The following is a 16,402-nucleotide window of genomic DNA, read 5'->3' as shown; positions in this document are numbered from 1 at the left end:
TTTATGTCCACCTCTCTCTCTGCCTTTCACACTCCTGCTCATTATTGAAATCCATCATCTAGAAAAGGTGCAAACACTACATGCAATCAAGCTGAAAAATACATTGTCGCGTAGGAAACAAAGATTGCAGCAGTGGCTTCAGAAGTTAAGTGAAAGTTACCCTCATAAGAGTTTTTTTTTCTTTCAGTGTTTCCAAAAGTTTTACGTTATGTGGGATAAACACATAGCTAGAGTTTAATGTGTAAAATCAACAAAACAGAATTGTAAAAGTGAGTTTTCTAATCCAGAAAGGTTAAACTCTGACCATTTATACACAAAGAAATTATGACTGGTAAATAGTTTTTGGCTAATAGTGTCCTCTGATTTTTATTTTGTTTGCGTGCAGAAGTTTTGAGCCCCTGACTATACAGCTCACAGCTTGCAGCTATCATTGCCAAATGAGGATATTCTGGCTCCAGTAGCTGTCTAAAGGGAGGAGGTGTTAGTTGCTCTTAGCTGGGATGAGCAAGCTGCAAAAATACAGCATGTGAAAGGATGCAACACCTGTCAGTCAAACACAAATTACCCAGACTAGAGCTGTGTGCTTGGAGAGATGATAATTAACATGATGCAGGGGTTACAGTTCATTATATTTTAGTACTGCCTTATTTTTAAATCTTATTTTTGGAAAAACTGTGACAGAATAAAGAACGCTCTACTACTGGTGTGAAAAAGTAACCTTGCTTGATATAGACTTCCCACTATCAGAGTTATGACATTTATGTATAGGAAGTAATGTAAAGTGAGCGGTGGTTATGGGAATCAGAACCCTGACAGGGTGAGCAACTTGCATAAACACCTGCTCACTGTACATTACCCAGCTGGTTATCTGGCTGCCACCTTAAAGAATTTACAAGTTGACACTAAATATTCATTTAATTACGATTTCTTTATGCAGCTAAAAAAAAATCCCTCAGACTTTTGAAGTTTGATGCAGGGTAAAGTCTTAACATTAATGTTTTCCATTGCCATTTAAAATGATGCATAAAATATCTGCACCTGATTAAGGTATTCTCCTCTGTCTGTTGACATTTTCTTTTCCCCGATGTCAGACTTTCAACACATCCAAAGCCCAAACCTTGTTAGTGTAAACCTCCCTTACTGTGTCTATAGGCGTTTTTTGACCGGAGGAACTTTACCTCAGAACTACGTGCGTTTCAATCGACGGACCCAGGGCGAAAAAGTAGTTCAGGGGTAGATAATCTCTCCCTTAAAAAGCCCCTGCTAAGGGGGGTAGTACTTTTCAAAGGCCCTGGGGCTTTGGGGGGGCACGGCCTGCAATGCTGAACGTGTCTGATTGATAGATTAACCGCAGTGTTTTTATTCCGCCCGCCGTCCACAATAACATCACACGTGTGATTCACTTGACTTCTCTTTGCTTTAATTTGTTCAATCTTTTTTGTATGTGTGTGTACTTTTCAAAAGAAGAGGCTGTGATTCACTTGATTTAGCAGCTTGTAACAGTAGTCTTCTCTCAACCCACCGCGAGTGCGTCTCTCCCGGTGTTATGGTTTTGAAAGTGATCCTGTAAACTGGAGACCTTCAGCTGAATGTAACGGTGTTTATGCTTTTTTCTCTCTCTTTTCTCCGTTTATTTGATACCGACTGGTCAGCCATTAACCTGAATCTACAGCTTTATGCTCTTCATATAAAATAAAAGTAATATGAAAAATATCCTCCATGTTGTTTGTAAATGCTAACGCTTTTGTGTAATAAAAGTGGACCGCATGTAGAACGAACGTTAACAATGGACACTAATACAAACGTTTCATAACGTTTTTGCCACAGTGTCAACAGGCAGAGGTGAAATCTGCTGGACTTGTTTCTGCAGATTAATTTAATATGGCTTGTTCGATCAGGTTTTCCCTGGCATTGCTTTTGTTGTTTAGAATGAAACACTGTTGTTTTGGGGTTTTGACCAATCAGAATCAAGTATTAACACAGATTGATGATAATTGTGTTTAGTACAGTCTATTCAACATCCAATCTTTGTAGAAGTACCTTTTGCTTAAGAATTTATGCAGTGTCACAAAACATAATATCCCAGTACTCAAGTGTATCCATATTTTCACGCACACCTGTTTTTGTCGGTTTAATTGGCTCCATTTGATGTACTGTAGCGCTGTCTGCTGCATTGGCAAGGAAAACTGCTTAGATGAACATCAGTTGTCCTCTGAGGCTGCAGGTTTGATGTAGAATTTCCATCAGCAGAAGGCAGCAGGTAGTTGAGCTGCCTCTGTAAACTTAGATTTCTCCTTTTTCTCAGTTTTTAACTGTGGGCTGTGGCATTACAGCACTCTCTTTGGAATCAGGTATAACAAGCTGGGAAATACACTTTTATTAATGTGCAATATCACGCTTGAATCTACTGAGACACTACAAAAGAGCAGAGCTACTATCATCAAAATTCAGTTTCTGTTGTGTTTACAAGAAAGTGTTTTCATTATGTGATAAAGTCGGGTTAGTTTTAGAAATTAGTCATGACTCTCAAAAGTTCTGGTGAAAAAATTACCTAAAACTTTTGAAAAAATAAAAGAGAAGTAAAAAAAACATTAAAAAGAATTCTTAAAGTTCATTAAAATTGCAAACATGAAATCTTATCTTTAATAATTTATTTCAATGAAGACGAAACTGAAGTTATCCTTTTCTCCACATCAAATTCAACTTGTTTTGATGCCCAGGTTAAAAAGGTAGTGCAGACATGTTTTTTTTCATCTCAAACTAATTTCCAAAATCAAATAATTCTTATCATTTAATGACTTGCACAAGGTTGTTCATGCCTTTATCTTGTCAAGCTTGAATTTCTGCAATGCCCTTTATTCTGGGTTATCTCTTACTTCTGTTCACTACCCTAACTCAAAATGCAGCTGCCTGAGTAATCACTGGATCACGAAAATCAGATCACGTAACTCAAGTTCTGGCTTCTTTACACTGGCTTCCTGTTAAATTCCGCATTGATTTCAAAATGTTGTGACTAACTTACAAAGCTCTACACAATCTGGCTCCCCAGTACATCACAGACCTTCTCACTAGATATAAGCCTGCCCGCCCTCTCAGATCAGCTAACATGGGCTTGTTGGTTGTGCACAGAGCCCGTTTGAAGTCCAAGGGCTTTTGGGCTTTTTAAGTCCAGGCTCCTAAACTGTGGAACGACCTACCAGCTGAAATAAGGCGTGCTTCTTCTGTATGTAATTTTAAAAAGCTTCTTAAAACATTTTATTCTTTTTAAAAGGCTTTCATAACTATGTAAACCTGTTATTCTGCTTTTATTTATGTTATTCTTATTATACATTCTAGTACTTTGGAGTTCCTTTATTTTGTTTTTTTCTTCTATTTGTATTTATTATTATTATTATTATTATTATTATTATTATTATTATTTTCAAGAATATCTATATATATATATATATATTTTTATATATATATATATATATATATATATATATATTTATATTCTTTATTTATTTTTGTGTTTTTCTGTGAAGCACTTTGTAACTTTGTTTAGTAAAGTGCTATAGAAATAAAGATTATTATTATTATTGTTATTATTATTATTATTATTATTATTATTATTATTATTATTATTATTATTATTATTATTTTCACTAAGGACCCGAAAGTGTATGAAGTGCACCTGGTTATATACCTGGAGGACAAACAGCTGTACGTCCTGCTGGTTGAGTGAATTCCAAAGAACAACATACAGCCAAGTGTCCTTTTTATCGAAGAGGACACCGCTGGCAGCGCCCATTAAAGTCATCTATTAGTTTGTTCTGGTTGATAACTTTTAATTTGAGGACACTTTGGAGCATGGCAGATTTGTTCTCCACATACAGGATTTGATCTCGAACAGTTTCCCATAGTCTGCTACGTTTAACTCCTGACTCTCCCAGGCTCTATTAGAGAGAAACAGAATCAATCCCGTGTCAGAGTTGACCTTGGTGGTCTTAGGTACACTAGATCCTTGAACAGCACCGACAGTCTTTAGCCAGAGGGCGTACCGACACAAACATGTGGCAGCGCTATTTTTACACCCCGTAGTGTTCCACAAATACTGCAAGGTGTTCCCCTGTGTGGCCCTCACAGACCAAATCAGTGTACACAACACTCCTGTCACACTGTGTGTTGTTCTTCTTCTCATTGACATGTTGTTGCGGATGTTTTATTTTAATGAGGCCACATAAAGATGAGTGAGACTCTTGTGGTTTGAAGTGTCTTTTCTTGCGTCTCTGGAGTAGCTTGATGTGTTTTCACAGTTGTCACAGACAAGCAAGGCACAGGCTGAACTTACCTCGATTTAACTATTTTGTTTGACATCTGCAACATTTGCTGTGGATGCTTTTTTTTCTCTCTAACAGACCCCAGTCCCACGCAGACCAGTTCGGAGGAGAGGCTGAACCACGAGGCCCAGGAGCTGGAGAAACGACTGAGCATGCTCTCACAGAGGAGCAGCACAGGTACAGCATGTTACATCAAAAAGAGGGAAAACTTGCAGCTAACTTTTAAATTGTAAATATCTTTCTTGCTCTGAATGTGTATCTTTTGTTACATAATCATCTCAGAGCGCTATAATCTTCTAATGCAGGGTTCCAAAGAAAACAGAAGAGATGTGTGCTTCCAATTATCCTCTTCTTGGTTGTTAATTATGTTTGCAGATGTAGCTTTCCTCACACTCATGATTTATCGTTCTCATTATGTGTTGAATACAAGGCAGAGAGGGGGCTGAGGATAAACAGTTTGTCGTGCTCTTTGATGAAGGCCTTCTTTTTCACAGAGGTAGAGACATTAAGGAAATTACATGACAAGACAAACCAGACATTTAGAAATAAAACCCTTAAACAAATCGAAACTTCAAAACAAAGCAATCACTATGATCCAAAAGCAACGCTCTAATATCTAACCATACTTCTGTGTGTTTACCGATTCTACATAAAAGCGTGAATCTGTAATGGGGGCTCTTGATTTTGAGTTTGGATAAGAGTTCTGGTAGTTCAATTAGAGTTGTCCAATCACGTTTCAGCAGACTTTGGTATAAGCAGGAAGAACCGTCCATATGGGGAGCAGGCAGGAAGAACCAGTGTAAATGAGACTCGCCAGTGAAACTTAGCCACGCTGATGAAAGTAAGACTCGCCAGGGAAACTGAGACCCCCAAGTGAAACTAAGACTCCCCAGTGTAAATGAGACTCGCCAGTGAAACTTAGCCACGCTAATGAAACTAAGACTCGCCAGGCAAACTGAGACTCTCCATTGTAAATAAGACTCCCCAGTGAAACTGAGACTCTCCAGTGTAAATAAGACTCGCCAGTGAAACTCAGCCACGCTAATGAAACTAAGACTCGCCAGGCAAACTGAGACTCTCCAGTGTAAATAAGACTCGGCAGTGAAACTTTGCCACGATTATGAAAGTAAGACTCACCAAAGAAACTGAGACTCCCCAGTGAAACTAAGACTCCCCAGTGTAAATGAGACTTGCCAGTGAAAATAAGCCATGCTAATGAAACTAAGATTCACCAGTAAAACTGAGACTCCCCTGTAAAAGATGAACAGTAATTCTTAGTGCTCAAGTTGCTGATTAAACTGTAAATAACACAGCACACATTTAAAAGAAGTAGGTAATTGGTAACCTCTGGTATAACCGCAAAGACTAAGAAGTTGTCCGTCATTCTGGGAGCCATGTTTTTTTGTGAGATGACGGGTGGAAGGTTTTAGGATTGGTGACGTATTAAAAGACCGCTCATAGTGGAAGAAGATATAAAAAGACAATACCCAGCCTGAAAACAAAAAACTATGGAGGGTATTTAAAGTGGAGAAGAGAGAAAAAAAAGTAAGAAAAAGATGAATCAAAAGGTAAGAAAATCTAGATAAACAAAATTGATTGAGTAAAATAAATAATAATAATTCCCTGCACAGTAAATGAAGTGAAACCAAAACCAATTTTAGAAAAGAGGGAAAACAGAATAAAAAACAATCAAATAAAGAAATGAATGTCAAAAATGTCAGTCAGCAAGGGTTTCCTCTTTAATTCATTAATTCATCTTATTACTGTTTTATCTGCAGTGTCATACTGCCCATCTGCTGGCGGAGACGACCGCAGCATATCTGGCTCCTCCGACACGTCAGATACCAGCCAATCAGACTGCAGCATCGGCAGCCGGCTCGCCATTTGGACTGAACCTCCCTCCAACCCGTCGGAGAACACCAGCCACACCAAAGCTGCCTTACAGAGCATGGAGAAGCTTTCAGTCTCCCAGGGAAGTGCACGCTGTCCTACCGCCAAACCTCCCCGGCAGCTCCAGGAGATTGGCCGGCAGAGCTCTGCCGACAGCGGCATAGCCACCGGTAGCCATTCCTCATACTCTGGAAGTTTCTCCTCTTACACGGGCAGCCTGGACATCACGGCAGGGGAAGACTTTGGGTCTGTTTTCAGCTTGCCTCCACACTTGGCTCAAGACCTGAGCCCTTGTAGCTGCCCTGCTGCCCCTGGACATGATTACCAGGTACCGTCATCACTCAGGTATCTGTACGACTCTCCTAAGAGTCTGATAGTGGAGGGGAGTGTGACTAACAAAGACAATGAACCATCCACCCCGACTAAGGATGCTCCTGCCTCTTCAAGCCTCACAACAGACTCCACGAAGGAGGATAAAAACAGTGCCAAAACCTGTGAGGGCCACTCAAAGACTCCTGAAACAAAGTCAGAGAGTGAACACTTAGAGGAGGGTAAGAAAACCAAAATGGCGCCCTCTAGTGAGCACCCAGACTCCTGTCACATCTGCACCTCCGTCTCCAAAACCATTGTGACCATCTGCTCTGTCTGTGGAGGATTTAAGGTGAGAAAAAATCTCTGTGCCATTTTTTAAAAAGATTTCCTGTCTTTTGATTTGCACTTTGATAAAAGAGTAGACCTGCTCTTGTTGGCCATCTGTTTGCCTTAAAAAAATGGCATCCTCTCTGTTTAAATGTCCTCCTGCTCATGCTCAGTGGTACAACAAGCAGGTTGTATCATCATCACTCTCTAATGCATCCTGTAGCTTGCTGTCAGTGTGACCTTTGTGGCGTCCTGCAGGCTGACGGTGATGCCACTCTAGGGTTTGGTGTAAGGAACAAGAAAAAAAAACAGTCCCATAATCCATCTGTCCAACAAGTCAGCACTTTAGTCGCCAATCAAGCTTGAAACTTGCTTTGTGTCTTAGATATTCAAACCTTGAGTTGTGATCAGTTTTTCCTCCTTTGACACCTCCTTATCTCGCACTGTTTGACTTAAGGATTATTGTCTATTGGAGAAGCACATGGAAAGCTCCAACTTGAATGTCAACCGAGATTATTATCGACTTTCATATCCAAGATGAAAACAAATCTTCAAGTAAACATTTTCAATATGAGCTGTGGGGTTCAGTCGTCTCCTCGTAATGATTCTTCCTTCCTTGGCGTATTGATCTTGCAGATACTCATTCCCTTCAGCAGAGTTCGAAGACCTTTTTTTTTTTTTTTTTTTATCAAGTGCCTCTTTTCAATTGTTTGGTCTATAAAATGCAAGAAAATAATTTATAAATGACACCCTTCGAAATGTACGGTTGTTATACAGCCATCCAAATATTAGATTTATTGTTATAATACAACTAAATTATAAAAAATGGAACACAAAGCTTTACTGTCATTATATTGATGTACAAGAAACAATACAAGACAATTGCTATGACACTCCCCAAATTAAATCTTCACAAGTTCTAGTATAATTTAAAGCTTAAAGACAATTTAAACACTGAATATAGTTTAAAAATACTGAAGATAGATAAGTGGCTGTGCAAGGACGTGTCCAGAGGGGTATGGGCCACCCTTAGAATCTGATTTCCCACCTATAGTACCACCCCAAAACCTTTGAGTCCATACCTAATATTAAAATCAACCATTAGGACTGTTCACTCGCCATTGAAACTGAGACTCACCAGTGAAACTGAGACTCACCACTGAAACTGAGACTCCCTAGTTCACTGTTAATTTATTTAAAATAAGAGTAGAAGATTTATTTGTTGCAACTCTATTGTTATTTTTAAATGTTAAATTTTTACACAGTATTAGGAGTGGGCGATATGGGCAAATAAATATATCTGGATTATTTTTTGTAATTTTCTGATACCGATGATCTGACGATATCCTAAAAAAAAATGCTTTAAAACTGTACTTGCTTGCTTACAGGACATCTATGGATAGACACAGCATTTCAGAACAACAGCTCTTGTTTATTTTTAAAGTGCTTCATACATCTCCTGCAAAACATTGCCCAACAATATTCTATTGCAATATTTAACCAACCAATTTCAAGTTATGTCAAAGCTAGGGATGAACATTTTAAGCATTCTCTGTGATTGATTTTTGGAAATGTTAACGATCAATTATCGATTAATCAATAAAAAAAACATTATCATTCTGATGTCAAAAACAATGCCAAATACGTTTTTTTCCCCCTAAATTATATTTTCTACAGCAACAAAATGCATAACTGACGGTATTGAATACAGGTGCATGTTTAACGCTGATTATCAACGATCAGGCTCATAAAAATATTCTCCGTGGACATAATCTTATAAAGTGAAGGCTCATAATACTAACAAAAAGTACTTCACTCACAGTGTCCAGTTTTCTATCTATTCGTTCTTATTGAAAAAAATAAACGTGTATTCGATCAGGTGCCAGCCGGGAGTGCAACCAGGTCATAATCAGTCCAGCTGCAGAAAAGCTCAGACGGCTCTGATGTGTGGTTTAGTTCCAAAACAAAGTTTAGTTCTTCTCCATTGCTAGTTGGCACCAGGATAACTCGTCACTTAAACATATCATTAATAGTTTTATGCTGTACGCCCAAAATCCCAGTCATATCTTGTGTTTTAATGCCAAGGCTACTGTCATAATGCTATGATGTAAACCAGTACGGACAACATATGGCTGTGTCTGGTTAAAGAGGCATAGAACCACTTGAGCGGCGCAATGATCAACTGGCACATGTGGATGTTCACCTGCAAGGAGGACCAAAAGCTAGTGGGGCTAGCTCTGCTATTGTTAGCCACACTCATCAAACTAGCCTGATCCGGCTAGTTTGACAGATTCTGTGAGCCTGTGTTCAGCTGTGTTGTAAATATTGTGCTTAATTTTGACTGTTTTCTGATTGTTTTCTTATTTGGACATGTCGGCTAGACAGAATTTGAATTCTCGTTTTGACGACTCAGAAATGAGTAGTTTTGGAACATCCCTGTGACATTTGTTTGATACTGAGATTAGTATTATTTATAGAGAGAGAAAGGGTAAATAATGCTTTTCAACTTTGTGTTGGCACATGCCACCCTGAAGTTATTCAGCCCGAAGTTATTCAGTGCCCTCAGCAGGGCCAAAACACGTCTGGACATGCCAATGGTGATGTGAGGACTGGACATTATGTATTTTGATTGAGGAAACATTCACACTTTCATTCCTGAATAATTAAAAAAAATGTTATGGAACGATTAAATAATACATTTCTCATCATCAGCTCCTCCATTATGATAATTCAGTGTTGCATTCCACTGCTTCTTTGTTTTGTTTACATGATTTTGTCTTCATAATGATTGGCAGATTTTTGCACATTGTTCAGTCCAATTTCCATGGAAACATTTGATGGTGCAAGCTCAGAGAAAGATGAGTATGAAGCATATGGCTCCCCCTTCTGGAAGTGCATTAAGCTTAGAACACAGCCTTCAATCATCATGTGAAGAAAATGTTAGTTTTGTCTTCAGTGAGTGCACCTCAGTGGACTAAATGTAACATGAGATGATGGAGCTGTGTGGAGGAACATTTATCACCCTCAGCCTGAGGAACACAATCACCCTCTGTAGTGTTTATTAGCTCACAGCTCGAGGGCTACTTCAAAAGACTATATTAAACAGCAACTTTAAACTTAAATAGATGCTGTTTCTGATTTTCTAACAAACTTATGAACTTCTGAAGATTGTTTTAGGGGGGAAAAAATGTGTTATTGTTACAGGCACACTGTTAAAGAGGCTCAGTCTTACTGGTTCAACATAAGAGAGGGATTGTGGGTAATAAATCTCCAAGAAAAATCATAGTGTAGAGTCAGCTCGGTGTGTGATGGATGGAGTCATCTGATGCGACATTCAGAGCGTTCACAGCCAGGGCACCTCACATCTGTGACACTTTGCCGTCGTTTTTTGCTGAGCTTTGGCGATTGTGTATGTATTTTTTACTATTGTCAACAAACCCTTTAAAAAGACTAAAATAACAAACAATGAATGATCCGATTAGCATGTTCCTCCATGCTTTAAAGGCCTGATGTAGTGCTTCCTTCGGTCCCCAGCGTGACAAATCCTCTGCTGAAAATAGTCCCTACAAATGCACTGTTGACTCCTCTTTGAGTGACAGATGCTCTAAGCTGTTTATAAGGAAATGATGCAGCCTTTCTTTAAGAAATGTGCATCTTCATCAGGAACCAATCAGCTTGCGGCTGCACAACAGAGACGGGCTCAGAAGTCAGGCGGCGTTGAGAGACGGATGAATGCGCTGCTGGATTCGCTCTTTTCATGGAATTGTGGACGATTAAAAAATGTACAGAGCATTGCCAGCCTTAAAAACACCAGGCCAACATGCATCTATTTATAGTTTATATAAATGCTAATGAAACCAGTGTGTGCTCAGAGTGTAATTAGTTTCTGTTTCATGTCACAGGGGACACCGAACATCCCTGCAAGTGGGTCAGTGATCCCTGCCATACCAGGTAAGTGCAGAGAAAAACACTGCATGAGTTAATTCTGCACGCATGAACAGAGTCTATGCATGTCGGCGAGATGCGTTCCCTGCTTCTTAATCTGATTATTGGATGGAAAACAAAGTGTTTTAAGGTTTTCTTGCCTCCAGAAAATCATATTTTCAATCCAGCAGATCAAACTGTCGACAAATCACCGTGCAGCACAAACATTATCACAGTGCAGAAAATTATGGAGAACTCCTTCCCCTCTCCAGCAGCGTGGACGACTGAGGAGTCACCGCTGCCAAAGAACGGGAGAGAGAAATTGGTGTGTCTCCTGGCCGATCTGTTAGGCTTTCCAAGAGCTGATAAGCAGCTGGAGGCGAAGTCTAACAGCCTGAACTTGTATGAGTCGATGAGCCCGAGGAATGAGCTCATATCTGCTCCAACTGTCACCTGCGCTCCATTACAAGATGCACTTCGAGAGAAACCAGATGTCATTTATGAAAACTGCTTTAAGTGCCAAGGAGAGCGCTGTCAGCCTCCTCCCCGGGCCGCACCTGCTGAAGTGCACCCCAACAGGAACGTCTTCACCTTCAAAACATTTCCAACTGAGCAGACAAGAAGTGGAGACCATGAAGCAGCTATTAATGAAGCTCCAAGCGATGCATCACAGAGCACCGACGGGCAGTGCCCCTATGAAGAGATGAATGGTTGGATGTTGGCCGGTGAAGGTAAGAGGCCTCTTCATAAAGCTCCTCTGATGTCCTCTTTCCTCTTCAGTCCTTTTCCGAAATGGATCTTTTCTTTGTTTCCGACCTGCTGTTCTCTCTGTCATCAATAAAAAAATCACACTTTCCTCCGGGCTTCCTCTGAGTCTCTGGTTTTAATCAACGGCTTGTTTTCTGTCTGCACTCTGCGGGGTTTCCTTTTGTTGTTCTGTTTTTAACATCTGAGCTTGCTCCAGCTTTTCAAAAGGAAAGATACTGAAAGAGATCAAGAAATCAGAAATGTTAATCAGGCTCTACTGATGAATCATAACCGCCTTTGAATAAGAAACTGCGACTAACATCCCTTTTAACACTAAATTAATTGTATTTTTTTCTGAAAGGTAAGTAAAGACGAGGCCAAACTCATTATCATTTAGAACCTGGCAACCAAAAACATCCTAATGAGTCATCTAAAAAGCATTATCACAGATTTGTTTAGCATTTGTAAGCAGCATCAGATGAAGTTTTTTTTTAATCAAGTCCTTATAATTAAACTGTAAAACATCAATGGGTCTTTTTCTCACATTTAAATGACCAGTTCAAACCAAACCCTTTGTAAAGGACACCTATTTAGGCAGCAACATCAAAAACTTCAGAACACCATATTTGGCCATTTAATAGTATATCTTAATGAAAATAGTGAGAATTTTTTTTTTCACTTTTATTTTATTTTTATTTTCACGCTGTGTTGCAGTTTTAACTTCTCAGGACTGCAGCGAATAAATTAGGTGCTATTGTTTTAAGTTCCTCAAACATCATTTTAAACAGTTATTGAATGAAATCGTGATAATTATAGGCTGATATACACAATTCAAGCTAACCCAAATTATTGACACTGTGTTAAACTTGTGGTCGAAGAAATACACAGTGTCGAATGTGTCTGATGCACTCCTCCCGTTTGGGTACACTAGATCTATCTATTAGCATTAATTATAGTGTTATTAATTATATAAGGATGCAAATTATTTACACAAAAGTCCCTTTATCAAATAGAAAAAGAAGCTTGCTTGCTTTGGTCACAACTGGCTCCAGTCACCTGAAGCCCTGTATTAAAGGTGACATATCATGCAAAATTGACTTTTTAATGGTTCTTTACCTGAAATATGTGTCCCTGGCATGTCTACAAACCCCCCAAGAATGAAAAAAATCCATTCTGCCCCTGTTTTGATTTCTACACCTTTCTGTAAATGTGTGTGAAACGAGCCGTTTCAGACTTCCGTGTTTTTGTTACGTAACAACAATATCCGGTCTGTCACGGAGTCAGAGCTCGGAGCTTGTTCAGCCCATAGACTGTATAAAATAATACTGAATCCCTCCCCCGTTTTTCATTACCTGCACAAATATGTGCCAACAAGGAGCTCAGGAGGGAGGCATGCTAGTTGTAGGCTTTCTTAATAAACGCAAAGGTCGGTTTTACTCCCCACGTCTGCAGATTTGAAGATATAGTGGATGATTTTTATTTGTCATGGATAAGTGCTAGCGCTAATTAGCATAGCCACATAGCTATATGTTCATAGCTGTAGCTGTAGCTGTGTACCAAGACACACGTCGACATACTGACAAATAAAACAACAAGAAACACTAAATCTGTGACCAATCCTTCATAAAAGGTCCCGCTGCCTTTCTGGCAGAGGTCGGGTTTACTCCCCACGTCTGCAGATTTGAAGATCTAGTGGATGATTTATCATGGATAAGTGCTAGCGCTAGTTAGCATAGCCACATAGCTACATGCTCGTAGCTGTGTACCAAGACACACGTCTACATACTGATAAATAAAACAACAAGAAACACTAAATCTATGACCAATCCTTCAGAAAGGTCCTGCTACAGGCGCCTCTCCGTCAGGATCAGATTCAGAGGGTTGAAGTAACGCGATCTCTGAGCAGCCGTGTATATTCAGCCAACATGTAAACATTAGATCAACGTGCTGGAGAGCCGAGGCACATCCACTTCCGGAGGGGGCGTGGTCAGAGGGAAAACAGAGTGTTCTGATGAGGAATGAAGAAAAGGACTTTTCAGGCATGCCAAAATCTGATTTCAAAGTGTTTTTTTGAGCATAAACTTTAAATACATGTTTTTGGGACCTCTTAGACCAATATATATTGATGAAAAAAGCATGATATGTCCCCTTTAATACTAACTGTAAGCCAAAGTTAGAGATTAAATGAAACATGCTTTTTGGCTCCAACACTAAATTATCAGTTAATTGGTCCACCTATCTAATGCTGTTGTAGGCCAATGCTACAGTTGTGCTTGTTAGTTGTTTTTATCAATAAACTAGATGAGAAATCTGCCTGGTTCACAATATTCCAAAAATAATGGATTGAACTAGGGCTGTGCGATAACTCGATAACGATAATTATCGTGATATATTTTTTCTGAATATAAATGTAACAAATGTTCAATAAAATTAGATATAAATAAACCTGTAATTACACCCCCCAACCACTGGAAAGGAAGGCGCTAGTGAGCCTTAAACACTAGTTGACACCCAACATTAGACAGAAGAAGAAGACGGCATTGACCAGCCAATCATGTCACAAGGTGAGAGGTAGGCGGGGCTTAAAGACCTTTGGAGCCGAATTTAAACACAGCTGAAACGGACCAAAAAATTTGCCTTTAAATTAAAATGAAATAAAGATTTGATATTTATCGTGATAATTATCGATATCGACTGATAGGAAATATTTTGTTGTGATAACATCATTTTCAATATAGCCCAGCTCTAGATTGTACTTTACTTTTGTACAAAAATGTCACCAGAAGGCAGATCTTTAATTTTTATTTTCTCAACTGTCTTCTTTCTGGAAGACTCACTAAAGCCAACCTGTAATGTCAACACAGATCCAGCCCTAATAATCTGACTTGTCAGATTAGTATTTTTTTTGGAGCCTCAAATGCTTAGACTTTCTACTTTAGAGAACTTAAAGTATCTGTGGTTGCAATGTTCAAAATGTTGTAATAACTTTCAACACTCTGCTGCATGTTGAATCTTTTTACCAGCATGCAGTTTTTGATGTCTGTCCCTCTTTTTTTAATCCAAACAGATCTGTTTTGCCTGATGTGCTATAATTTGGGATGATGAATCAACTCACTGTTATTTGTTCCCTGAAGGAATAAATGTACTTTTACCCAGAGAGTACCAAATATCCCACAAAATAATTTTAAAAAAGCAAATTTTGGGTTTATTGTCTCTCCTGGCTATTGGCACATGAAACTCCAATGAAGTTCCTTATATTTTGACGTTTTCTCTCCTAGTTAAAAGGCTTCATTGTAAAGAGGAAAGACGCAGAGCAGATCCTGCTTATGAGATCATGGAGAGTCGAGCGCTGGAGAGGAACTCAGAGGTAGGTCAATCCAAACTCTCTTAATCCGCTTTATGCTATCAACAACTCACACATTTAGGCCGTGGAAGTGTTGTGCTCTCAGCTCAGCTAAACTGATCATGGTAATAACTATTGATGGGGATTAACAAACCTGAACCCCAGCTTATTGTGGTAGAGTTTTAAGGGAAGTTGAAGTAATATCTGAGACTTAACATGGAAATGATGTTCATTCAGCATTTTATAGTTTTTACTTCTTGGCCATTTAGTTGGATTAAACTCTTAAAGACAGTCGTGATTGTCTCTCTGAAGAGCTGAATCAGCGCTTTGTTTTTTTAACTTAAATGAGAGTTATTACTTTCTGAAGGGTTTCTTAGGCCAATGGGAAAAAACTTGAAAATCTGGATTGGAGTGTTTTATGACATGTACCAAGTTAGCATTTTATGTTCTTGGTACATCTTTATTTAAATTCATGTTGTAAAAACGGTTGTTGTTTTTGTTTTTGTAACTCATGAAATTTTGAATTTATTTGAAAATTTGCTGCTAATAAACTACTAATGGACTGAGTCAGGATTGATGGACAGATTTACCTTTCACAAGTTTTTCGGGCCATGTTTGAAACCATCACATTTTATTTAATCTTGTTGAATAAGGAAGAAATTTACTGAAAATAGACCTACATACTTAATTCTTTTTTTTTTTGTGATAACATTTTTACTTTATTTATATTTGTATGCAGGTTGTTAAAAGCAATATATTGATAAGCGCAAGCAGAAACATCATGCGTGTGCAAGAAGTTAACCTCATACAAATAAGGGGAGAAAAACAAAAACAAACCATAGTCAATATAATAAAACAATATTAATAAATGACAATAATAAGAAAATTAAGCTCCAAACCTCATTCCACCCCCCACACCCATTCCAGGCCACCATATATCACCATAATCAATGTAGAAGGCTTTTGAGTTTCTTAGAAATCATTTGCCAAGTCTCTACATTTGCCTCTTTCGCCCCGTGAACTCTGGCTGTTGAGAATTCAAGGTACATATCTAAGTATGATAGAACCCATACTCGAAAGGAAAGTACATTCAGGGGTTTCCAGCGTGTTGCAATTAGCTTTTTTGCTGATGTGAGACCAGCTAGTATCACCTTTTTATTTGACTGAAAATAGACCTACGTACTTAATTCCTCAGAGTCAGATGAGAAGATTGATACCCTACTCATATGTATGTATATATAGTTATGTTGTAAGTAACTAGCCTAGCTTAGCATTAAAACAGATCACCAAAAATAACAGTTAAAGGTCTTTTGTCATGGGTCAAAACTTTTTCATGAATTAAGTTGAGAAACACTCAATGAAGACATCTTTTATCACTTTACTTTGCCTTCAGAAAGCCCATTTGTTCTTGCACTAATCTCGATCACGACAAATACATGTTCCTCAGTTGATAGCTTAGCTTTTGTGTTAGCTCTCAGCTCTCTGAGTTAGCTTGGCTTCTCAATAACCCCAAATCCATAAGAGTCGGGATGCTGTGTAA

The 16,402-nt window shown here is 38.7% G+C and overlaps 1 protein-coding gene across 2 annotated transcripts in view; it reads left to right on the top strand.

The window, feature by feature from the left end:
• The window catches only part of LOC117807660 (protein Dok-7-like), a 54,602-nt gene that overhangs the window by 21,195 nt on the left and 17,005 nt on the right, over positions 1–16,402 (top strand). Inside the window, exons 6-10 of one of the 2 annotated variants that reach the window (XM_034677010.1) lie at positions 4,398–4,496; positions 6,098–6,870; positions 10,751–10,799; positions 10,964–11,503; positions 14,798–14,886. In XM_034677010.1, the coding sequence (XP_034532901.1) occupies positions 4,398–4,496; positions 6,098–6,870; positions 10,751–10,799; positions 10,964–11,503; positions 14,798–14,886 (1,550 nt within the window). Of the gene's footprint in view, positions 1–4,397; positions 4,497–6,097; positions 6,871–10,750; positions 10,800–10,960; positions 11,504–14,797; positions 14,887–16,402 lie in introns of both variants that reach the window. The other variant, XM_034677009.1, reaches the window with a different exon arrangement.

Source organism: Notolabrus celidotus, chromosome 23, assembly GCF_009762535.1.
Source record: "Notolabrus celidotus isolate fNotCel1 chromosome 23, fNotCel1.pri, whole genome shotgun sequence".
In the NCBI taxonomy this organism is placed as follows: domain Eukaryota; kingdom Metazoa; phylum Chordata; class Actinopteri; order Labriformes; family Labridae; genus Notolabrus; species Notolabrus celidotus.
This window is presented reverse-complemented; position numbering and strand designations above follow the sequence as displayed.